The sequence below is a fragment of the Carcharodon carcharias genome, chromosome 14 (genome assembly GCF_017639515.1).
Source record: "Carcharodon carcharias isolate sCarCar2 chromosome 14, sCarCar2.pri, whole genome shotgun sequence".
Taxonomy (NCBI): Eukaryota; Metazoa; Chordata; class Chondrichthyes; order Lamniformes; family Lamnidae; genus Carcharodon; species Carcharodon carcharias.
Window position 1 is genome coordinate 36,864,406 of NC_054480.1, and position 26,860 is coordinate 36,891,265.

Genomic DNA, 26,860 nt, shown 5'->3' on the forward strand with positions numbered 1-26,860 from the left:
AAAAAGTCCCTGATACCATTCAACAAAGAGAAGAGGATTCTTCCAGTGTCCTCGGCAAATCTCTCAATGTCATTCAAAAACATCTTAACAATGAAATAAATGACCCGTTGTTTGTGGGGCTTGTTATGCACAAATCGACAGCTGCATGTCCTTACATTGCAAACATGACTACACTTCAAAAGTACCTCATTGGTTGTGAAGTGGCTCGGGATGTCTTGAGGATGTTAAACGTACCTTATAAATGGAAATTATTTAAATCTGCTCAATATAAATATAGAATAAATTCTGACATAATCCTTAATCACATTGCATTAATCACTGGAAAGGCAACTTATGGAAGTATAAGTAGAATTCAAGTAATTTAAAAGTAATGAACGAATGTACTAGTCTATTCTAATCCAAGGCACCGAAGCAGACACTGAGCAGGAGGATGGGGAGATCGAGTATTGTGGGCAAGCCCATCCCACAAATTCTGTCCCAATAACAAAGCTCCAGTTGGCCTCAAAAAGTGCCTATTTAGAACAATTCGAGCTCTAGGCCCAGGTTTCACACGGTTTATAACGGAAACCACGATACTGTATGCATTATTGGTAAAATATCCTCATTAAAAGCAAGTCTTGAAAGTTCTGCCACTGCAGCATCTCCTCCCCCTTTGTTCCGAGTTAAAGCCTTAACATTAACTTTGCACGCAACTCACAATTAAAACTTGAGCCAGAACTCCGTGTCATTCAACACATTCTCAACCCTGCAGTCCCCCAGGATGAAACATAGCAGTGCTAACTAGAGGCCAGACTCCAGACACACTCGCCGCCATTTAGCTGTCTCGGCGGGACCTAGGCATGACGTCATCACTTGTGGCGGACCCCCCTTCCCTTCTCCTCGCGTCACTGCGCCGTGTGCGTGCTACGTCATCGCATCCAGTGTATGGTCGCCATTGGGTTAAACGCCTGAGAAATCGGAGCGAGGAGCCAAGTTGAAGGGGCGGGGGGTGGGTGGGTGGGGGGGGGGAAAGCGCGGCCTCTGAGCTACTTAACCCGCCCCCGAGCCCAGCACCTCGACAGCCCCCTTCCGAATCCGAGTCTGCAGCCGAGTCGGGTGCAAGTGGCGATTAATGAAGTATGTCTGCGACAAGCGTTGACCCTCAGGTAGGGTGGGCCGGGAGGCGGCCGAGTCTTTGTTGTTTCACCCCCCCACCCCCCTGCTACCTCCCCCTCCCCACCACCTCCCGCCCGGGGTGGGTTTGTGGGACCACGGGGTTTGTTCTTCTATTTACTGAGGCCGTGGTTCATCCCCGCAAATCCACATTAACACTTTTTTTCTCTCTTCTCTTTACTTGCCATTCGCTGTTGCTGTGTGTCCGTCTGGTGGTGGCCCTGAAACAGAGAGCGAAGGGACAAGAGAATAAAGGTAAGGTGCTGGCCTGGAGGCCTGGGCTGCTGCAGATGCCTTAAATAACGTGGAAAGTTGCCATAAGTGGTTTTTATTTTATTTGCTGTGTGCCAGTCAGGAGCAATCCGCCTCTCTCTCCTTCTCTCGCCTCCCCCCCCCCCCCCCCCCAAACCGCCGCCGCGTTTCTTGGCGATCTTGGGTCGGCAGCAACGTTTGAGAGTAAATGTGGCGGAAATACTCGGTAAAGTTGGGACTTAAGGCCAAGTTTCCCCTCGGATCGTTGGATCGGCCTCCTCCCGCTTAAGGATGACTTGTACTAAGGAGACGTCATATGTTTCCCATCGCTGGTCTCTCCTTTTGTCCAGAATAGCAATTGTGAGGCTAATTTATTTTCACCCATTTTTATTTATAATTGCCAGTTCTTTTCTCCCCCTATTTATTTTAGTAATAATCATCTCCGGAGTGTTTAAAATTAACAAGTTAGAACTTCTGAAAACAGTGCTTGGAAATACGTTGGCAACCCGATACGTTAACTTTTTTTTCTCCTTGCAGATTGTCGACTATGCTCTATGTTTGTAGAATTTCGCGCTTTTCCTTTGATTTCCAACATTCGTAGGTTTTTTAGTAATTGTAATTTTTAAAAGTTGAGATTGTGTCGTTTAATAGGATGTTTTATTTTTGCAGTGCAAAATGGTTCGCTGCATCAAAAGGATACAGTGCACGACAATGATTTTGAGCCATACCTAAGTAGCCAGTCTAATCAGGTAAGTTAATAGTCATAGATGTCTACAGCACAGAAAATGGCCTTTCGGCCCATCGAGTCTGCACCGGTCGAACGAGTAACTAACTTCTCTAATTCATTTTTCAACACTAGGCCTATAGTCTTATATGCCACGGCATCGCAGTGCACATCCAAATACTTCTTAAATGTTCTGCCTCTACCACCCTTTCAGGCAGCGAGTTCCAGATTCCACCACCCTCTGGGTGAAAATATTCTTCCTCACATCCCCTCTAAACTTCCTGCCCCTTGCCTTAAATCCAAGCCCCCTGGTTATTGATCCCTCCACCAAGGGGAAAAGTTTCTTCCTGTCTACCCTATCTATGCCACTCAATTTTTTACACCTCAATCATGTCCTCCCTCAATCTCCTCTGCTCCAGGGAAAATAACCCCAGCCTATCCAATCTCTCCTCATAACTAAAACTCTCCAGCCCAGGCAACATCCTGGTAAATCTCTGCACACTCTCTAGTGCAATCACATCCTTCCTATAATGCGGATTCCAGAAATACATGCCAATACTCTAGCTATGACCTAACCAGCATTTTATACAGCTCCAGCAGAACCTCCCTGCTCTTATATTCCATGCCTTGGCTAATAAAAGCAAGTATCCCATATGCCACCATAACCACCTTATCTACCTGTCCCGCTACCTTAAGGAACCGGTGGACATTCACACCAAGGCCCTTCTGATCCTCGGTATTTCCCAGGGTTCTACCGTTCATCGTGTGTTCCTGTGCCTTGTTTGTCCTACCGAAGTGCATCACCTCACACTTATCCGGAATATATTCCATTTGCCACTGTTCAGCTCATCTGACCAGCCTGTCTATATCCTCCTGTAATCTAAGGCTATCCTCCTCACTATTTACCACCCCACCAATTTTCGTGTCATCTGCAAACTTACTGATCAACCCTCCTACATTCAAGTCTAAATCGTTTATATAAACCACGAACAGCAAGGGACTCAACACCGATCCCTGTGGAACTCCCCTGGACATGGGTATCCAGTCACAAAAACACTCCTCGACCATCACCCTCTGCTTCCTGTCACTCAGTCAATTTTGGATCCAATTTGCCAAATTGCCTTGGATCCCATGGGCTCTTACTTCGCTATCAGTCTCCCAAACAGGACCTTATCAAAAGCTTTGCTGAAGTCCAAGTTGACTATGTCAAATGCAATGCCCTCATCTACACATCTGGTCACCCCTTCAAAAAATTCAATCAAATTGGTCATACATGACCTCCCCTTAATAAAACCATGCTGACTGATCTTGAGTAATCCCTGCCTCTCCAAGTGTAGATTAATTCTGCCCCTCAATTGCTTCCAGCAGTTTCCCCACCACTGAGGTTAGACCGACCAGCCTGTAGGTCCCTGGTTTATCCCTTCCTCCCTTCTTGAATAATGGTACCACATTGGCTGTCCTCCAGTCCTCTGGCACCTCTCCTGTGGCCAGAGAGGTATTGAAAACTATTGCCAGCACCCTTGCTATTTCTTCCCTTGCCTCACTGAACAGCCTGGGATACATTTCATCTGGGCCTGCTAAACCACTCAGAACCTCCTCCTTATCTATGCTAATTTCTTTAATTATATCACAGCCCTTCTGCCTGATTTCCATACCGTTCCCATGTCGTCCCTCTCACTTTTGGGCACCAACACAAAGTATTCATTTAGAGCTCTACCCACATCCTCCGGCTCCACACACAAATTACCCCCATGGTCCTTAATGGGCTCTACTCTTTCCTTGGTTATCCTCTTACTCTTAATGTACTTGCGAAATAACTTTGGCAGGTAAAATAAAGGAAAGTCTAATGTTTTTTCATGTCCCCTTTTTGTTCTAATTTCCTTTAGGTTCCCCCCTATACATTCTATACTCCTCAAGGGCTTCTGCTGTTTTGAGCTGCTGGTATCTGCCAGCAGCCTCCCTTTTTCTCTTTATCCAATCTTGTATATCCCTCAACATCCAGGGTTCCTTGGATTTGTTGGTCCCACCCTTTATCTTTAGTGGAATATGTAGGCCCTGTACTCTCCCTATTTTCTTCTTGAATGAGTCCCACTGCTCTGATTCAGATTTACCTAAAAGTAGCTGCTCCCAGTCCACTCTGGCCAAATCATATCTGATCTTATTAAAATCGGCCTTCCCCCAATTTAGAATTCTGATTTCCAGCCCACCCTTGTCCGTTTCCATAACAACCTTGAATCTTACGGAGTTCTGATCACTATCTGCAAGATGTTCCCCCACTAATACCTCTACCACTTGCCCGGATTCATTCCCTAAAATTGAGTCCAGGACCGCCCCCTCTCTTGTTGGACCTTCCACATACTGGCTTAAAAAGCTCTCCTGGATGCATTTTAAGAATTTCATTCCCTCTAAACCTATCACACTATGACTAACCCAGTTAATGTTGGGGAAATTGAAATCCCTCACTATTACTACCCTATTATTTTGACACTTATTTGAAATTTGCCTTCATATCTGCTCTTCTAATTCTCTCTGACTGTTGGGGGGTCTATAGTACACTCTCAGCAATGTGATTGCCCTTTTTTTGTTTTTAAGTTTCTACCCATATAGACACACTTGAGGAGCCTTCTAAGATGTCATCCCTCCTTACTGCTGTGATTGATTCCTTGATCAATATTGCGATACCCCCCTCTTTTACATCTTTCCCTGTCTCGCCTGTAGACCCTATATCGTGGAATATTGAGCTGCCAATCCTGCCCCTCTCTCAACCATGTTTCTCTAACAGCAATGACATCATACTTCCATGTGTTAATTTGTGCCTCAACTCATCTGCCTTATTCGCCAGACTCCTTGCATTAAAATAAATACCATCCAACCTTGCCAAACTCCCTTGTGCCTTAGCTGGCCTATAATTTCTATGCCTTCCTGGATCACTTGCTCTTCTCTTCTAATTTTGGCTGTGCATCTCCCACTGCTGAACCTCCTCTCTGGATCTCTCTCTCTCTCTCTCTCTCTCTCTTCTCTCCCCCCCCCCGCCAAGTTAGTTTAAACCCTCCGCAACAGCACGAGCAAACCTCCCCACAAGGATTTTGGTCCCATTCTGGTTTAGGTGCAACCCGTCTGGCTTTTACAGGTCCCACCGCCCCCAGAAACGGTCCCAATGTCCCAGAAACCTAAAGCCCTCCCTCCTACACCATCTGTCCAGCAATACATTCATCTGGACTAACCTCTTATTTCTATACTCACTAGCACGTGGCACTAGAAGTAATCCAGGGATTACTACCTTTGAGGTCCTGCTTTTTAATCTGCTTCCTAGCTCCCTAAATTCTGCTTGCAGGACCTCATCCCTGTTTCTACTTATGTCGTTGGCATCAATATGAACCACGATCTGTCTGTTTGCCCATCCCCTTTACAATGCCCTGCAGCCGTTCAGTGACATCCTTGCCCTGTCACCAGGGAGGCAACTTACCATCCTGGAGTCACGTCTACAGTCACAGAAACGCCTGTCTGTTCCCCTTGCTATCAAGTGTCTGAGCACTATTGCTCATCTCGCTGCGCCCTGTGCAACTGAGCCACTCAGTGCTATGAGTGTGGCTGCACTCCCCGGAGAAACTGTCACTGTCACCATTTCCCAACAGAGAAAAGCGGTTCTCGAGCGAGATGTACCCTGGGGATTTCCTGATTACCTGCCTGTCACCTTTCTTCTGATATGGTCACCCATTCCCTCTCTGTCTGCACTTCCATAAGCTGTGGGGTGACCACGTCTAAAAGCGCGCTATCCATGAAGCTCTCGGCCTCGCGGATGCACCTCAGTGCCTCCAGCTGCCGCTCAAGCTCCGAAACTTAGAGCTCAAGTAGCTGCAGCTGGTGGCACTTCCTGCACACGTGGTCAATCAGAGCGCAAGGAGCGTCTTGGACTTCCCACATGTTGCAGGTGATACATAACACGGGACTGAGCTGCCCTGCCATGCCTCTAGTTGAAAAAAAACCCTTATTTTAAGTTAAATACAGTAAAAAAAAATTTAAATTATTTATGTACTTTAAATAAAAACTAGAACTCTTACCATTCCTTAGCTTAATCTATTTTAAACTTGAGAAAAACACTTACCCACTACTCACCAGTCAGCTCTTGCCTTTGTGCTGATGTCACTTTTTGAAGCTTCCCCACACTCGCGCTGGTTCTGATCTCTCTCGCGCTGTCTTGTGATGTCATTCTTGCTATTTTCAACAAGAACTGACTGCAGAACACTCTTCCCAGACTGCTTCACCATGATGCTAACTGCAAGACACTCTACCCATTTTTATCATTAGATCTCTGAGCACAGCATATTCTGGCAAACACAACTATAGTTAGTGAGAAGGCCATAACTATTATTTTTTTCATTCTTTGGCAGGTAAACTGATAAATAGTTTGACAAATTGTCTCATCTATACACCATTATACTTTTTAAAGATGCAGATTTATCCTAAGGAGCAAAACATTGCCCTTGTTTTATCGGCCTTGTAAACATCTTTCTTGATCTGTTACTGTAGTGACTTTAGTTGGATTGATCTTTTTAAAGCTTATATACTTGAGTTTGTGTAGTTTCAGAGTGTAAGATAAGCAATTAAGTGATACACTTTTATGTACATTTTTGACTTTTTATTTGTGCACAAATTTAGTCAAATATTTCATGTTTAACACCAGAAAAGCTTTAAATTCACTACCATTTCCAGTCGTACAAATATTACTTGAAACCTGGTAAATTATTTGATACAATTAATGCTTTTCTAAGCAAAACAATTTCCTAGTCCAAAGCATCTTTGAGGAACTGTGTATGACAATTTTATTACTGGAAAGATATACTATTAATATTGATGTCACAGATTAAATTGCATATGGGCATATGGTACATATTGTCAGTCTTGTAACAAATATTGCAAATTTTTTGTGCCGCCATACACACTGTCTCACTCATTTTAAAGAAGCTTATCTGATCAGCTGTGTGTTTGTGGGGCAAAGTAACCAAACTTATGGGATCAAGTCACTGGATTCCATGTTGGGAGCATTTTCATATAGCATTTTCTGCAAAGAATTTTTAATATACCAATTTAATGTCAGAAAGAGGGATCACTGGTGGATGAAACAGTTCATGTTTGGCTGAAGAAATGTTAAAAAAAATTCATATACATCTGGTTTCCTTTGCAACATGCTGCCATTTGCACTCATGCCAATATTAATCTTAATACATTAGAACATAAGAAAAACGGTTTGATTTTTTATTTTGCTTGTGACTAATTGTATGTTGCTGATTTCTGTGCTGGATGTGCTTGCAATAGAAGCTTCTGTCTACTGATGTGACTTACTGTGCAAGCATATGCTGTTCTATCAATGGGTTGCATCAATCACTGGATGTATGCACAATTGACAATTCAAAAATGCCCTTTCAGATCACCCACTATTAAATTTCAGTTAATGTTTAGAGGACACCTAATCAAAAATCTCAGTAATAACCTCCCTGTTTCTATCTTGCAAATAAGCTGCATCCTTTTAATTAAATTAGGAAGTCACCAATCCTGTCCAAAAAAAAGTTCCTGAGGTCAATGCCTGCTGCTGTTTTCTCCTCTTCCCTGTATTCACTAAGGTACAGTTCTTTAAGCTCTTCATTCAAGCAGCCAGAATTTATGTCTGAGCTTTGAATACGTTTTGGCAGGCTACTTCAGGCTATGGAATCACAGCCTGCCTCAATCCTCCTCATCCAACATCCTCAGGTATGCACTTCCAGCAGGTGTTATTTGATAGTGATCAGGGTCATGAGGACTCGAAACGTCAACTCTTTTCTTCTCCGCCGATGCTGCCAGACCTGCTGAGTTTTTCCAGGTAATTCTGTTTTTGTTTTTGTTTTGGATTTCCAGCATCCGCAGTTTTTTTGTTTTTATATCTATGAATTAGGAGCTTTGTCTGATTTCCCCCACCCGCCACCATCACCAACCCCACTACGATCACCAGGGATACTGAGGTCAATTATGGTGCCCCCCTGTCACCAAATTCTCTGTTACCACTTTGTCTACGATCAGCTAATTCAACTTAGATTAAGTACCAAACTGGGACCTTCCCAGTTCATACATCTCAACTTCTCACTGAATGCTTTGCTGTGCCACTGAGGGAACTACTGTCTGCAGTAAGCCTTGTTTGTACTATTTTTAAATTGCTTGGATTAAGTTCTTTAAATTTGTTTTTAATTCTCTGAAGTATTTTAAGAAATAGGTTGCAATTAAATTCAGGCCATTTGGAAGGGTTTAATAAATTTGAGTTGATGTCTAAAGTACTTAGCTCTTTTACTCATTATTAGATACAATACGTTCCTTGAATTAATTTTTAATGTTTTGAAGTTTTTCATGTTAATTTTGCCAAAAGATGGGATAAGTTAATGGAACGTTGTTAACTAAACATTGAATTTCCTTAATCTACATCATATCAATTTTTGCTATAAATTTTTGGTTGCTTAGCATATAATTATATAAATTTTAAAACATTCAGCTGTTGAATATTAAGGCAGAATAAGTTTGCTGTTCTAAAACAGTTTAATTCTGAATCAAAAGCTACAGTTAAGTATAGCCCTCTAACAAAAACAAATCTCATGTAATGCTTACCCAAGAGTAGGAAGAATGAAGAGGGCATAGACTTATTGGTAAATGTGTCTGGAATTTGCTGCTTGGATTGGTTGAGGCAGAAACCCTCCAACTCATTTAAAAGGTACCTGGATCTGCACTTGAAATGCTGTAACCTGCAAAGCTACAGACCAGATACCAGAAGGGATTAGAATGGGCAGCTAGTTTTTTCAGCCGGTGCAGACACGATGTGCTGAATGGCCTTTTTCTGTGCCATAACTTTTCTATGGTTCTATAAGACTGTTAAGTGAGGTAGAGGATCTAAAGGTACAGGTACACAAATCATTAAAAGTACTGACACAGGCAATATTTTTTTTAAACCAGCAAACAAAGAACAAGTTCATTTCTGGAGGGATAATAAATGACAAACAGGGAAATTGTGTTAGACTTGTACAGAACTGGTCTGCACTTGGAGTACTGTGCATCGTTCTGGTTCTTCAAATTAAAACAAGAATATAGAGACATTTGAGAAAATGTGAAAGAGATTTACAAGAATGATCCCAAAACTCGGATTATCCTATGAAGAAAGCGGAGCTTGAGGCATGATTTAATCTAGTTCTTTAAAACATGAAATACTTATGGCCGCTAGTTTTGGTCTCCTCCATAAATATAAGATAGTCAGTAAGAAATCTATGAAGGAATTCAAGAGAAACTTCTTTATGTACAGCTTGTTTAGAATGTAGAACAAGGAATAGTTGAGGCAAATAACATAGATGTATTAAAGGGAAAGCTGGGTGAACACTGGCGAATAGAAAATTATGCAGATAGGGTTAGATGAAGAAAGTTGGGGAAGACTTATGTGCAGCATGGATATGAATTGGGCTGAATTGCCTGTTTCTGTGCTGGACATTGTGTCATTCTATTTCCCATCCTTGCTTGAACGTCACTGAAAACTACTTGAAATGAGTGGCATTAGTTCCTATTAGATAACTAGAAAAAGTCTTAGATTTCTAAATAGAGGTACATTATACATGGCTATTACTATTTGCACTGATTTCTGTGTCTTCGAACTGTCCAATTTTCATCTCCCATATTTTGAAACTAAACGTCACCCTCCCATTTAAAAACAGGGGCATAACATCAATGCAAATCTTAATTTTTTTAATGTAAAAAAAAGTGTAGCAAAGTAGAAATCAAAGTTGAAGACAAGTGGTAAATATTTAAAGCTAGTTCAGTAGTCTACAACTCTTAAAAGTATGAACGTCAATCTCCTATAATATGTTAAGACTCAATATAAGCCGAGGTACCAAAAATGGAACCTGATCAATTCCTTGCCTCACTTAATCTTTTGTACTAGTGGTATGTTTTCTCTGTAGTAATCTGATAAACTGTGTCAGCAATTTTAGAATAATCTGATGTGAAACAGTTAAATATTCATCTATCATGCTTTCTGTTGAAAAGGTGGTCTAGTTAGAATAATTAATTAAAATGTTATTGTAGCATTCACATTTTACTAGAAATGTTTTAATTTTATTTAAAATCAGAATTGTGTCATACATACTTGCATTTTTCAGCCCAATATTTTAATTCTGTTAATAGAACAGTGGACAGGATGCTATTACATTTTGATTAGTGTTTAAGTGCCTACTTCCTGTTTATTATGGGATGTGAACGATGTTAAATTTCTAAAATTCAAGCCACAACAGTAGAAAAACAAACTTTACATTAATAAGCAATTATTTTTAGAGCATTTCCCTAAAATGGTGGAGTAAGTTAGCATCTACTATTATTAGTTTGAATAATGGAGTTGTAAACTTTTGAAAAATAATCCTGTAACATGGCTGCGGCGCGAGAATAGTATTCAACTGTCATTGTTTGTCTCAAGGACTGAAGTGTTCATCTGAAAATCCTGTTGTATCCAGTATATATGGAAATCTGAAGTTTGTTTGAAGTAATTTAAATGTTCCAAAAATAGTAAATTGCACATTTTTGAGCTCATGTGGTCCATCAAAGAGATGCAATATTTAATTAAATCAGTTTGTAAAAGAACTGTGATCATAAGACAAAACAAAATGTTGTATGTTTCGAAGCGCTGAAGAGCCTGTTGAGCCCAACTATCTTCAGCTGCTTTATGAATCCTCTGTTCCCTCTATCACAAAACTAGAATTGGGTTGTTTGATTGTAGTGTTCCATTCCATTTGCAATTCCTCAGATAATAAAGCATAATCCATCACCGCATGCAGCAAGACCCATTCTCTAAACATTCAACCTTTGGCTGATAAATAGCAAGTAACATTTATACCCCAAAAGTGGCAGGCAGGCAGTGACCATCACCAACAAGATTGAGCTTAACTACCTCTCTTGAATATCTTTACCATTTATAGAGTACCTCATCATCAACTTTTTGAGGGTTTCACCATTAATCAGAAGTACAATCGGTGCTAGAACACTTCAAAGGCTAGGTAACACTAGGTAACATCTAACACCCCACAGCCCTTATTCCACCTACAAGATGCTAGTCACGATCGAGATGGAGTACAATCCTCCTGATAGATTCAGCTGCAGTCACACTTGAGATACTCAACACTGTCCAAGACAAAGTAGGCTCCTTGAACAGCATTTCATTGGCTAGTTTAAATATCCACCCACTCCACCACCATCGTGTTGTGGCTGCAGTGTATACTACGTATAGGATACTTTGCACAAACTAGCCGAGGCTCCTTCAGTAGCACTGCTGAAACTTGTGACCTCAGCCACCTAGAGGAACAAGGGCAGCAGGTGCTTGGGAACCCCTCACCTCCAAGTTTCCCTCTTAAGTCGCTGTGTTAAATACATGTTGCTGGTCCTTCATTGTTACAGAACAAAATCGTGGAATTAGCTGTATTGTCTGAGCATCATGAAAAGTGGTAGTTCAAAAAAAAATACCCACCACCAAGCTCTCAAGCAAAGAATGGGCAATAAATGCCAGTCTGGCCGGGGATACCCACATCCCAAAAAATGACTTGCTTTCTTTTCCTTCCCTCCATCCTTCCCTGTTCAGCTTTTTAAACTAAACTTTTTTTTAATAATTATTTTCATACACACTTTTTCCCTCAGATCAATTGGCTTTTAGTTGGTTTGAGAGGTCCTATTCATTTACGATATTTATATCTGGAAGTTTTAATGAACATGGCATGTACTTCACCCGTTTGTGTGTTGTAGAACGTAGCTCCCAATTGGTATCCATATGAGATGCTGGATTTAGGAAAGTGTACCTCTGAAATTGGTGACAGTACCATTGATGTAACTTAAAATGCCTGTGAATAACATGAACAGTTGCATTTTGTAGCTGTGCCCAGTGAAGCTGCTGTATGGTCGTTCTCATGGTATTTGACCTGATATTTAGAAGCAAAACTTTTAAATGGTAAATAATGGTGTTGCTCAATTGAACCTCCCACTGAATTCTTTGTGCATTTTCAATGTCAATTTAATAATTAACATTGATGTTAGGACTTGTCTTTTAAGATTGAATGGTTATTTTTATTTAAACTGAAAGGGATGAACTAAACTAAAATTGTTCCTACAAGCTAGGTTAACATATTATAACATATAGACATAAACATATGATGCAGAGTCAGGTAATGCATGTTATAAGGTAATGCATCTAAGGATTATAGGTAGATTGCTGCTTAAACCTTTAGGCACACCCAGCGGTGCTGTATTGACACAAACTGAAGCTTCGGTCATATCTGCCTATGCTGCCTAACTTTCCATTTAATTTTTCAAAAAATTTAATTTGCTGACCTGGTATTTTCTTTATGCATGTATGTGTAATTTTCCATTCTAGCAATTACATTGTGAGGTGGAGAGTTGCAGCACTGCTTAAACTACTTTATAAATTTTCAAATATGTGATTATGATCTGAGATCATTAAGTGCCTCACCAAAGCAGAGGGACATAATAGGATCAATATCATGATGTTCTGTTTCTTAGCGACCCACAAATCTTGGCCAGGAACTGCCCTCCAATTTTGGCGTAACGGTGGTGTAATAACCTTGCAGTATAGGATTTTTCAAAGGAAATTTGTGTATAACTGACTTTGTAATAAAATCTCATATGTAAATTTCTTTGATCATTTGCACTGCTCCCAAGTTACATCAGTAAAAACTTCACTTGGCTCATTAATATGGCCCCGATCAAAGTATTGCTTTTAACAAATTCTAAACTGGCATGAGTTTACACCCAAAATTTTAGGTGCAGGAGGATCCAAAATCACCTTGTATTTTATAGTGCTTTTTTTTTATTCTTCTTACGAAGACCTGTACTGTATGTTCCATGCCTTTGTTGCTTTAATGATTTTAAAACTTGATTTTTATAACATCATGTAAGAGGGACTTAAGGAAAGATAACCAGTGCTTATCTCGCGCCTTAATTGTTGTGTTTTTATGCTGTGTTTACCTTCTGGTGTACGCTGAGGAGATTCTTTGGAAATTTTAGCACAAGTTTCTGTTGGCAAGCTAAATGTAGAAACCGTTGTAAATCTCTTTGTAAATTGTACTAAGTGGATTCCAGCCCATTGTCTCTGGAGGGGTTCTAATTTTTTTTTAAACTTATTCTTTCACGGGATGTGGGTGTCACTGGCTAGGCCAGCACTTATTGCCCATCCCTAATCGCCCTTCAGAATTTGGTGATGGTGAGTTGTCATCTTGAACAGCTGCGGTCCATGTGTTGTAGGTACACCCACAGTGCTGTTGGTAAGGGAATTTCAGGATTTTGACCCAGCAACAGTGAAGGAATGGCGATGGAGATCCAAGTCAGGGTGGTGTGTGGCTTGGAGGGGAACTTGCAGGTGGTGGTGGTGTTCCCATGCATCTGCTGTTCTTCTACTAGATGGTAGAGGTTGTGGGTTTGGAAAGTGCTGTCGAAGGAGCTTTGGTGAGTCGCTGCAGTGCATCTTGTAGATAGCACACACTACATCAATAGTGGAGGGAGTGAAAGTTTAAGGAAATAGATAGGGCAGATGGGCTAGTGTGGCAGTTATAACTTTTACGTTATTAATTTGGAGCTGAAGTTCATAGAATCTAAATATGGTGACTTGCATAAGATTTATTTTGTGTTCTTAACTGGTGCTTTTTCAAGCAGTGTTACAGTTCTATTCTGTGTGAAGGAGAGGAGCAAGTACGTTTCAGCAGGAAACCCCCCTCTATATAGTTTGTGATTTTGAAAAACGTGGTTAGAAGGCACATTTTGCAAAAAAATTTACGCATTAGTTGATGTATATTGTGAATATTCTGATCAGGCTGTTCTTTACTAATGCCAAACTTTGATTAGAGAATTTGTTTAGCCTTTCATATTGCATGATCTATAGATCTCTGCAGGATGCAGCTTGTAAGAGAAGGGGCTAGTTGTTTATGTTCAAACTACACAATAAAAGCTAGTATTTCTTTGATTTTAATAAACTGATCTAGTTTCATTTACATGAGATATAGCCGTTTTAAAAGCCCAGCCTGGAGTTGTAGTACAGCCATTTAACATTCTACCAGGCATCTTTTGTAGCATTGTTATGGAATTAAAAAATCATTAAATTTCAGGCTATAGAACCTGATTCAAATAAAATTGTTTCCCATTGGTAAGTTTGCCATTTGTGCATTATTAAATGATCGTAATGATTGCTCTGCTTACTAACGGCTGCAATACAAAAGTAACAATATCTGCTTAATGCTTTTATAATGGATAAAAATTGGAAATTTACTGAAGAATGTAGATTTCTAAATTGCATTGGTGTAAAATGCCACTTCCATGTTTATGAAAGAAATGTAATTTAAACAGGAATTTAGATTTATATAGTACCTTTAACATGGTATAACATCCCAACAGTTGATATAATCTAAGAAAATAGTGACCTTTCAAAGTTGGTGAAAAGTAGAATTACAAGGTAGAGAATAACCCAACATTCTTCTGTAATATGCCATGATAATACCATGATTAACAAAGATGCACACCATTTGTTGTAATCTTTGTCATCTGTTTTTATTAATCATCTTTTTCATAGCACAGGGACTAGGTCTGTCATTCACTAACACTTAGATTATACTTTTCATAATTAAATTCAAGTGCATTGATTTTTATGTCAATATCACAATATTGATATTTAAGAAACAAATAGCTATTTTGAGATAAATGTTGAGTTACTAAACATCTTCATTGTATTGCTACTTAGTAATTTCTCATTTTACTGAATAGCAATTGTGCTGTTTGTGATGGCTTCTATGAGACTTTTTAGCAGTGTTCAATTAAAAAATTGCGGTATCATTGTGTAACCTGAGGACACTGAGGTAAAGTCCTAGAATAGGTGTAGATTGGTGCAGTGATTTTAAACTTGTGTGTTACATTTCATTTTTCTCCCATTCCCCTGATTGATCCCTTTTTTGTTTTCTGTCCCAGTTAGAAAGTAATGTGTATAAATTTATTGTGTCTGTAATGTGGAAGTAAAAATAGAAATATGTTGATTGCAAGCAGGGTTTGGATAAACAAGTCCACTTGCCCAGGCCACCAGATGAGTGACTTTTTGGTGATGCTTGCCCAACTGGACAATTTAATTCTCTTTCAGTTGTAGCTGTGATTGCATTTTGTTGCCAAGCTCAATGCCATGACATTATAGATGACTTGCTTTGAAATTATATACATGAACAAAGACTTTGGTGCATTCTGTCTTCCATTAAGAAAAATACAAATAGTATCAACAATCATTTTTGCTGTTTGAACAGGCAAATAATCTGTTTAGTTATCCAATGTAGTTCATAACCATATGGTTGAAATATATTGAAACATTCAGGCCATAAGTTCTTGTGTAGATACTGAAGTTAATAATTACTTAATTCCAGGTTAGAGCTTTTATGTTAGTAACAAGTTTTGCATTGGACAAAGATGTTTTGTTTCTTTAGCTTAAATGTTCTTTTTCTGTTACTGTGTAATGTAATTTAGCTTCTTGTGCAAGTTAATTCATCCATTTATACTGGGGGGTAGGCTCAACATTGACAGCATCAGATTAGCAACTGTGTCAAGATGCTTCAAAACCATTTATTCACAGTTCCATTGTTTTTCGGACATTCCTTGATGGCAGGAGGGAGGTCAGTACAGGTCAACTTTTGGAAATCTGTGATGTATACCTGTGAAGTGTTCTGACCACGAGTACAGAAAATAGTGCATGTTGCAGCTATCACCTGAAGATTTGGAGAAACTACATTTTAAGTTGAACTGTGGCACTGAATTATTTAGCTAATGGCGTGTTGCTAAAACTGGGACTGTCAGATTAGTGCAAAGCACCATTAAATACTATACATAAATATTATACATTAAAGGAAAAGAAACATCTTCATGTGCAGAGAAAGAATATGTACTGTTGTCTTTCTGTATGAGGAAATTTAGAAAAATATTTCATAGAATCATAAAATGGTTACAGCACATTTTAGGCTCATTTTGTCCATGCCAGTCCTTTGCAAGAGCAATTCTGCTATTCCCACTCCGCTGGTTCTTTCCCCAAAGCCCAGCAATTCTTTCCTCTTCAGATGCTAAGCTAATTCCCACTTGAAAGCCATTATTGAATCTGCCTCCATCACACCCTCAGGCTCTGCATTCCAGACCCTAACCACTTACTGCGTTTAAAAAAAGTTCTTCAAGTCATCTGTGGTTCTTTTGCTGATCACCTTATATCAGTGTCCTCTGGTTCTCAACCGTTGTGCCAAAGGGAGCAGTTTCTCTATCTACCCTGTCTAGACACCTCATGATTTTGAACACTCCCCTCAATCTGCTCTAAGGCGAATAACCACAGCTTTTCCAATCAATCTCCATAACTGAAGTCCCTCATCCCAGCCATCATTCTTGTAAACCTTTTCTGCACCCTCTCTAATAGGTTCGCATCATTCCCAGAATTATTGGAACATGGCACAAGTAGCTCTGCAACTTCATTTTAAAAGGTATTCAACTTTGTTGCCCATGTCACGAAGTGCAGGAAGTCCTGTTCAGCTGTCACTGTGTCACTGACCTAAAATAGCTCTTGCTTAACCTTAAAGCTCTCATCTTTGTTTTCATACCTCTATGGCCTCACCCCTCCTTATCTGTGTAATTTGCTCCAACCCTACAACCCTATGAGATGTGTACTTTGCTCCAGTTCTGCTCTCTTCAATGTCCCAGATTTTATCCTTGGCCTTTACGCATTTTCTAGCTCTTGCCCTCGCTCTTTCCTCCCCCAACCCCCCATTGGGTTTTAAGGAGCATCTCCAAACATTCTTTGACTAAAAGTTAGTCATCTGTCTTAATATCTCCTTTGGTTGCTTGGTGTCAGTTTGTTAATGCACTAAAGTGAGATACCTTGAATGTTTTGCTATGGTAAAGGCACTATATAAATGCAAGTTGCTGTTAGAGGAAATGAATTTAAAAGAAAGCCAGAGAGGGCTGGGATATGAGATTGGAATAGTTAGCTTCAGTTAAGTGCTAACCCTGGCATAGGTTCATTGGGCTGAATGATTTTGTAATGTTTTGTGATTTCTCTGATTCTGTAGCCGAAATAATTCCATTGCTTGTTTTTCCAAATAACACGGAACTGTCTAAAATAATAATGGTATGAAATGCTATAATGCCTGAAACTATTTCTGTTGTTGGAAATCAGCATTTAAGCTATAATCTATGGCAATTACTTTCTGCCCAACCATTTATTTTGTTTAAAAATAGAATGTTGATGAATTCAATTATATTAACCTCAGACCACCCAAACCAAGTACTCCATCAACATAATGCACGCTGTAGGAATACTGATTTAATTGGTGTTATCTAAACAGAGCACTTCACGCCATACAAGCAACAGCTCCCTAGAAAGACAAGGGAACACCATCACCTCAATTCCCCTCCCAGCCGCGCAGCATCCTGACTTGGAACTATATTCAAAATCTTAATTCTGTATCTCATGGTACTGTGGGTGTATCTTCACTGGGTGGGCTGCAGCAGTTCAGAACGGTGACTTTCCACCATTAAAGAAACTTTAAAAATTCTCAGGCTGTCCAATTTCTTAACTTAATTTTAAACTTTTTAAAATAACTAACTGCCTTTTTGCCACTTCACTGATATTAATGTAGCTGCATTTGAATGCCAGTGTGCAGAGCTCTTGAATGTGCTTTACTTGACCAAAGAGCATTGTGAAACTTAGAGTAGAGCGGTGTAAATAGACAGCATAAACTAAATTCTGGTTTAAAAACAATGCCTGCTATATAATAAGGCCGTTGCAAATAATGGTCTCAGACCTGAGACTGGAAGTCTTTACCACCACCGTTAATACTTGTGTCCATGGCATCTCTCCTTAGCTCCCACCCATTCCTGACCTTCAATTTGCTCCCTCTTAAACAGTATAAAATCCATCACATTTCTACTTTTCTTCAGCTCTGCAGAAGAGTGATATGGACTCAAAACGTTAACTCTGTTTCTCTCTCCACAGATGCTGCTGGAACTGCTGAGTTTTTCCAGCATTTTTTGTCTTAGCTGGGAATTTTGATGCCAGCTTGAATGTTGTTAATTGTTGAGTTGAAAACTTTAAATTGTATGAAATTTACTCAATCTATTTCTATTGACCTAAAATATTTCTGATTTTTTTTTAAATGCGATGTTGTAGTTTCACATTTCTTATCAAAACTATTCAGTACCCCAGAACAGTTTAGATCATATCATTCCATCCCCTTAAAACCTATAATTGCTTTTAAACTTGATATTCTGCCCAATTTGTGAGCTGATCAAGGTGCCATGAAATACCGTGTTGAGTGGGTAGTAATTGTAGACTGGTTTTCTGGGAGGCAGTCGAATATTGTTTACAACTGTGTAAATGTTAGAATCAATTATAGTTGCGCTGCTGCTCAATTTTTCTATCAAATAAGCATGTCTGCAACTGACTGAACGCAGGAACAGTTTGAGCTAATATTTAAAGCATTAGAACAGGAAGTAGAGGCTGCAGTTTTGCTTTTGCCATTTCCCAGGTTTGTGCAGTTTACAAACCTTAAGTTTTATAAAGCTAATTCATTATGTCTGTTTATCTTGTGTTTGGCTATGTTACCACGTTTACCTCTGTAGGGAAAATTGCAGTTATGTGACATCCTAAAATTTCTCATTATTATGGTAAGATCAACAGAAGAAAATAGGACTGGCTGAAAACATTTCACCTGTCAGTCCAGCTGCTTGCTTAAGTTAACAGGATTGTTTTTAAATGGATTATTTGTTTGGCATGTTGCCCCCAGTGGCTCCTGAACCTCATGTACCTACATTCGGAATTCTGAATGGCCTTCTTGTATTCCATCACCTAATACTAATGCCATCTTAAAATAGATATGTATGTTTGTTGTCTTCCAACACTGGTTAATTTTCTATTCTGATTTTAAGTTATAAAGATTTTGTTAGCAAAAATATATTAGTATTTCTGAAATTTTCTCCATGTCTAAATGTAACAAATTATTTTAAAGTAGATATATGTTATTTTTTATACAAAATCAATTACCATGGTATCTTTTGTGAGGAACCTTGTGAAATGCAACTATTGATTTTTCTAAGTGAACATTACCTTATATTAGTTGGTCTTGTGCACCTTAGCATTAAGTGCAATCTGTTTCTGTAATTCAAAAATAGTGGGCCTGGTAGAGATTCAGGTGTGACTTTAATTTCAAATGCACTTTAAATTGTAATTTTTAAAAACCCTTTATGAAGTCTAATAGACTGTAACCAATCACAATCTTGACAAGACAATCCTCTTTTAATCATTCTCTGAAGCAGTTTCTCATTAGCAAAAGGAAGGTCGGGGGGTAAGAATACATAAATTTGAGAATTTCCATATTATGGCTCTATAATCTTTTTTTCCTTTTCAATCAACAGAGCAACAGCTATCCTTCAATGACTGATCCATATTTGTCAAGCTATTATGCCCCTTCCATTGGATTTTCCTATTCTCTTAGTGAAGCAGCACCATGGTCCACTGGCGGTGATCCTCCTATTCCATATTTAACAACGTATGGACAGCTGAGTAATGGAGACCATCATTTCATGCATGATGCTGTATTTGGTCAGCCTGGGGGGCTAGGGAGCACCCCATATTTAAATCAACATAGATTCAACTTTTTTCCTGAAAATCCAGGGTTTTCTGCATGGGGAACTGGTGGATCTCAGGGACAACAAACACCGAGCTCAGCATATGGCAGTAGCTATAGTTACCCACCTAGTTCTTTGGGAGGAACAATAGTAGATGGACAGGCGGGGTTTCCCAATGATACCTTGAATAAAGCACCAGGCATGAATAGCATAGAACAGGGAATGGTTGGACTAAAGATTGGAACTGTGACATCATCAGGTGTAAAGACTGTAGGGTCTGTGGTAAGCAGTCCGGGTATGACCAATACAGCACCTGGAAATGGCTCAACAGTTGGTGTATCTGCTCCAAAACCAACATCATGGGCTGCCATTGCAAGTAAACCAGCCAAGCCTCAACCAAAATTAAAACCAAAGACTGGAGCAGCAGTAGGAGGTTCTACATTGCCCCCACCTCCTATAAAACACAATATGGACATTGGTACATGGGACAATAAAGGACCTGTATCAAAAGCTCCTCCACCTCATCAGGCCCCTAATACTCAGGCAGTTCCTCAGCAGCAGTTGACTCAGCCCCCTCCAGCTCAGCAGTTACAACTTCCACAACAACCGTATCAGAATTCTCAGCAACCCCCACAGAACCGTTGGATAGCCCCTCGCAATAGAGGGGCAGCCTTTGGTCAAAATAGTGGAACTGGTAATGAAAGCAACTCTGTGGGTAATCTACCGGTTAGCTCTCCACCAAGCAATGAGACTCATCCCGTCCTTGAAAAATTGAAGGCCGCGTACTGCTACAACCCAAAAGACTTTGACTGGAATCTTAAAAATGGCCGTGTGTTTATTATCAAGAGCTACTCCGAAGATGATATCCATCGCTCTATCAAGTACTCCATTTGGTGCAGTACTGAACATGGCAACAAACGCTTGGACAGTGCTTATCGCTCAATGGCTGGAAAAGCTCCTGTTTACTTACTATTCAGTGTGAATGGCAGTGGACACTTTTGTGGAGTGGCAGAAATGAAATCGGCAGTGGACTATGGTACATGTGCCGGGGTTTGGTCACAGGACAAGTGGAAAGGCAAATTTGATGTAAAGTGGATCTTTGTAAAGGACGTGCCTAATAACCAGCTGAGGCATATCCGTTTGGAAAACAATGATAATAAACCAGTCACTAACTCTCGGGACACACAGGAGGTTCCTTTAGAGAAAGCCAAGCAAGTGCTCAAAATTATTGCTACTTACAAGCATACCACCTCAATTTTTGATGACTTTTCACATTATGAAAAGCGTCAGGAAGAGGAGGAAGTTGTACGCAAGGTAAGCCCTGTTATATCATTTGTACATTTATCATCCAGTTACTTGCCAGCTAGATGGCATTTTGATGTAAAATTTATATTTTGATTACATAAATTTCACTGACCAATTCAATCATGTAGCTGCAGAAGGGAAATACTTCAATTATTTATAGATGACTTTCAGTGTAACTGAAATGAGATTGAGTGTAATTATAATTACCATGGACAGTGCCATTGTTATTTTTGTAAAATGAAAATTTGAATTGATCTTTTCAAGTTATAATTTGGAAATTGTAAGTGTTCTGTGCCAGTTGACAGAAGTATCTCTCTCCCCCCCAACACAATCAAACCTTTTTACTTATTTTTGGAATCCAGTGCACAAAAATGTTGCTACTTGTTTTGATGTTTAGATACAAAATATGGCACTAATTCTTCCAACCTAGTAGTTGAGATTCCATTCAAAACAGCTATTGAATGTGGCAATTTGCATATCCTGTTTCACAGGATCGTTCACATAGCTCATGCATCCAGTGTAAAGAATAATGTACTAATCTTAACGGAGGGCTGTGTGGAATTGATGGCACCTTATTAAAACTGAACTAAAGTTTAGTGAAAGTGAAATTAACTTATTTTAATGTGCCACAAAGACCTCCTTTCTCTAACTAGTATCTATTCCTAAAAATATGGGATTCTTCCATATAAAATGCTACATTAGACTCCCTTATTTTGCATCCAGTGGTGGTGATAATTCACTTTCTTTAAATTCTGTTACATAATTCAATATTTAGCATATTTGTCTTTGTTTTGATTTAGATCATGACAATTGTAATAATAGTCCTTGCTGTCAGATGCCTGGTTTATATTATGGAAGTGGTTTTGAAAAAAAAATAGATTTTCACCTTCTGGGTTGGGTAGAATTCTAGTGGGTTGGATTGACCACCTTTTTGTAGAAACTTCCTGATTTTCCTTTCACTACTTCTTAGCAGGCTGTATGAAAGGTGTACAATCCAGATCTGCCCCACTAGATAATCATGCTGGTGGTGAAGATGAAAATCTACTCTGCGTTGTATTGCAAATTTAAATTTAGCAGTGTGCTAAAGTCCAGATTACTATGTAGACATTCTTGCATAGATAAAACTGTTAATACCAACCTATATAGTTTTAAACTTAACACACACACTAGTTACAGATATGCACATTCACATCTCTTGTTTTCAAAGATCCAAAAATATGTTTGACCAAATCTGCTTTAATGAGCAGTGATAGATGTGTTTTGATACACCAATGCTTAAATTTATTTTTCATCAAATTTTGTTCCTTTTTTTATTTAAACAAATTGTACATTGTTTTGTTTAATGGGAAACAGAAGTATGGCCTTAAGTCTTAATTCACACATCTTGCAGCAAAGTAGCACATAGGCAATGAGGGCAGTTAATGCTGCAATTATGGCTATTGGCTTTTTTTAAGAAAGGTTGTGACTGATTAGGAAAGGATGTTCATTATTACAGATTGAAAATAGTAATATTCTTTTTTGAAGGTTTGCTAAAATGCAGAGGCAGGAAAGATAATACTACATACAAGTCTGACACAAATGTAGATGGTCCTGGATAGGTCTGAAGGGTGCAGTCTGACCTGATAAGGATAAGCAGTGCTGTACAACTTCTGTCAACTCTTGGCTGGATCCAAAATCTCAGTCCTATTTCAATTTTTGTTGCATATGGTTGTTTCATTGAGATTGGTACATGTATAGCAATCAATATTATTGGAATGTGTTTTGACATACGCAGGCTAAACCTTCATTATTGTTAGTAAACTTGACTTGAAAAAATAAATCTCCCTCATGCTGTTTTTAAGTTTTTGTTCTAGACTGATTTATGACTCAGTTAAATTTTGTTTTATTTACAACAATAGTCTGCATTTTATAGCACCTTTATAATGGAAATAATTTGCATAATCAGATAAAAATTGGCATTGATCCAAAGGAGATGATATTCTGAGAGATGACCAGAAATATGGCCGTTGAGATTGATTTTATGATAACTCTTGAAGATGAAGAGAGAGATGTTGAGATTTAGGGTGGAAATTCCAGATTTATAGTTTAGATGTTTAGAAAAAAGGCTTGTCCATCATTGATGAAATTAAGAAATAGGGGAAACATTGAATTCTTGGAGGGTTGTAAGGCTGGAGATAGATAGGAACCAAGATATGAGGAGATTTCTGCAAAAAGAATAGAATTTTAAATTTGAAGATATTTCTTCAGTGATTGGTAGCCAATGTAGGTTGGCATGCATAGGGAAAATGATTGAGCAGGCCATGTTGTTGGCTAAGGTACTGCCTAAAGAATTTTGGAGAAAATGAAGTTTGAGGGTGGAGGATGGGAGGGCAACTAGAACACATTGGAATAGTCGAGTCTGGGCTTGCAAATGAGGGTTTCGGCAGACAATATACTGAGGGAGGGAAGGAGATGGACAATATTAAAGATATGAAAATCTTTGCGATGGAGGAAATTTGGGTGTTGGAAACTGAGTTTGGGTTCAAGTATATTGTAAACAGTCTGCTTCACCTGAGATAATTGCACAAGTCAGTGATGAAGGCAAGGAGTTTGGCAATCAGAAAATGATGACTTTCGCTTCCCAATGTTTAACTGGGGAAATTGTGGTTCATCTGCGTTTGGATATTGGGGAAGGCGATGTATTGGAGAAGTTGAGCAAGGTGGTGGAGAGCCGTGTATCTTCTCTATATGAACCTAATGCTATGTCTTCAAATGATATTACCACATAGATGCGACAGAGCAAGCAGGGGACCAAGGGTAGATAATATTTGGACTCCAGCAGAAGTGGTGTGTTGGTGGAAGAGAAGCTATTGTTTGAGAAGCTGCAGTGATGATAGGTAAGAATGGAACAAGTGAAGGCAGTCTCACTGAGCTGGACAACAGAAGTTGGGTTGTAGGAGATTGATGTGGTCAACCCTGCCAAAAACTGGAGAGTAGTTAAAGAGTGGGGACAATGCACTACAGTCAGAGTCATTAAGGATGTATTTCTGACTTTGTGGCCATTTCAGTGCCATGGCAGAGGTGGAATCCCAATTTGGAGAGATTTTAACAAGGAGTTATGGGAAAATTGGACAGATTTGGGAGATGACAATATTGCCAACCTTTGGAAGTTGAGGTTGGCGATGGGGCAGTAATTTACAGTGACAAGCAGGTTCAAGGGTAACTTATTTCAAGGGTTGATTATTTGCAAAGATGGCAATGAAGATGGAACTATTTCCACTATAAGCTAGCTTGGGAGCCAGCAAGGGAAATTGAGGTCATTTAAATTTAAGCAAGCAGGAGGTGTGGCCAGATGTGCTTGGAGAGGGTATTAGCGGAATTAGAAGAGAAACCAGAGAAAGATGCAAGTGTAGGGCTACAGCAAGGAACATTAGCTTGGTGGGCAATGGAAGAGTGAGGAGCAACTGAGTGAATGGTAACCGTCTTAATGAAAAAGGGGCCCATGCGTTGCTTAGAAGGCTACAATGAGGAGGTTTAGTGGAGAGGAGAAGTTGGTGTCATCATTGCTTTCTAAGAAGATTTTGTAGTAGTAGCGGTGGTTGTGGTATAGGACAGCCAGCTCAATAGTACATGTTGTCCAGCTAAATTTGCCATTGGATGGCTAAACTCGTATACCTATAGATAGATACACTCATACCTGCAGCCCTTAGTCTGGTCCTCATCCTTAATGGCAGGTATTGAGGTAGGAGAAAGTGAGTCTGTACTGGCGATAATAGCCTCAAAGATGAAGAGCAGAAGAAAATGTGGCTGAAAGAGGTTGTGGCAATGTTGGGGGTGAAAAATACAAATAAGTTATCGGAGTTAGCCTTATCAATGCTTCAGACAGTACAAATAGAGAGACCATGTGAGATGGTGAAATGGGAATGGCCATGAATATAGGTGGGAGAGCTTCTGTGGAGATTGAAGTTGAGGGAAGGCAAGGGCTAGTTGAAATGGAGATTGAAATCACTAAAGTTGAGTTGGTGCTCATTGCAGAATCTGAGGAAAGGAAGGAGAATAGGCTAATGAGAAACTCTGGTGCTCGAGCCGGGGAGGCAGAACATAGCAATTTTAAAGGAGAGGTAATAAAGGATGGAACAAGGTAATGTGCTTGAAGGAGGAGAAGGCACAAGTGGAGTAAGGAAGAGATCAATGCCTGGTTTAATGATGAAGGCCACTACCAGGGTGTTTTTGGGTAGGTCAGATGGTGAAAGTATAACTAAGAAGGAGGTTTCACTAAGAGGCAAATGTCAAATTTCCATCAAAGCTATGATGGCAATACAATTGTATGAGGTCATGGATAGCAAAACCCTTTTAATGTAATTTTTAAAATATTGAAATAAATCTGTTCCAAACATGTATTTTTTTTAATGTGTAATTATATAAAATTAAAATATAAAATTTGGGCATCAGTTTTACAAATTGTTAAACTTTAAAGTTTTTTGTTTTAAATCACAGGATTTAGTTAAAAGATTTCTGGATTTACCTATTGACATTCAAGTTCATTTTTAGGATCAAAATGCCTTTGTCCCAAGATGATTAAATTCCTAGTAGTAAATGGAAGTGTCTTGGTGGCCAATATCAACTATATACATAATATCAACAGCTCATTTTTTGACTACTTTTTATAATCCTTTATTTCACAAATTGAAGTAATTTAAGATAGAGGTTGCCGTATCCTTGTAATTTTAATTTTACATCATAGGGTTCTAAGCTGATTTTTTACTACTTTGTTCTGTTTTCTGGCAAATGTGTAAGTCCTGGCTGGGTCATCTGAGGGACAGAACCCCTTGTTGTGTTGGATGGACAAATTGAGAGCATGGACTTTTGTCTGAATATATTGGTGATATGGACCATACTGATTAAGACGAAACATCTGTAGTGTTGTCAGCTTGGAGGAGGATAGGGAATTGCAACAAATTTAACACCAGCTTATAGTAGTCAACTAAATGCTATTCAATGATATAGTTAATTCTAAATATACTTTTTCTGTTTATTTTCTAATCTGAACCAACAAACACAGCTAATTGTTTTTAAAACAATTGATTTTGCATAGGAAATCTATTATTGAAGTGATTTTTTTGTGAAAGTATAGTTGAATCATTTATAAATTCTTATTGAGGGATATCCTGTTGATGGGGAAAGTTATGTTACTGTTATCATACAGTGTGTCAAAAAAAATCAAATAGAAATGCCTTTTTGTTTTAACTTTCTAGGACAAAGTTTCTCTGCCCGTGGCTTCTCATTATTTACAAGGTAAATATTGTAAAACAATTAGCTTTTTAAAAAGTTTCTACATTTAATCAGCAGTAATCCAGTGATGGTAAACAAAAGGCTGATTATGCTCAGACCAGACTGCAGAATCTTCTGACTATGTTTGTTAGTCTTGGCTTTGCTAATCTTCCCTACCTGTAAATGCTGTTAGGTGTGTTTTTGTAAGAATCATTTAAGACTCTACTGCCACATAGTTCTTAGCTTTTCCTTTGTTTTCAGTTCCACTAAAATTTAGATGAGATTGCAGTTTCTGGTCTGGGCTCGAGGAGAAGAATAAAGAAAAAGACCCAGAAATACCTAGGAAATGGTTGGAGCCAATTGTACTTGAATACATAGACCAAATAATAAGCTGACAAGTGCACTTAAGAACGAAGATCAGGCTGAAGCCTTTGGCTTTGAGGCTATCTAATGCTCAGACCACCGAGGCCAGAGCCTGGAAAAATAGTGTGA

The 26,860-nt window shown here is 39.1% G+C and overlaps 1 protein-coding gene across 3 annotated transcripts in view; it reads left to right on the top strand.

Annotated features, from left to right (window-relative positions):
* The first annotated feature begins 986 nt into the window (after positions 1 to 986).
* Positions 987 to 26,860, top strand: part of ythdf1 (YTH N(6)-methyladenosine RNA binding protein 1) — a 32,464-nt gene continuing 6,590 nt past the window's right edge. For 2 of the 3 annotated variants that reach the window (XR_005945100.1, XM_041204179.1), the window contains exons 1-5: positions 987 to 1,145; positions 1,383 to 1,407; positions 2,074 to 2,153; positions 19,601 to 21,127; positions 26,353 to 26,392. Coding sequence is in view for 2 of the 3 variants with exons in the window: in XM_041204179.1 (XP_041060113.1) it covers positions 1,119 to 1,145; positions 1,383 to 1,407; positions 2,074 to 2,153; positions 19,601 to 21,127; positions 26,353 to 26,392 (1,699 nt within the window). In the remaining variant the exon portion in view is untranslated. The remainder of the gene's footprint in view (positions 1,146 to 1,382; positions 1,408 to 2,073; positions 2,154 to 19,600; positions 21,128 to 26,352; positions 26,393 to 26,860) is intronic. The other variant, XM_041204178.1, reaches the window with a different exon arrangement.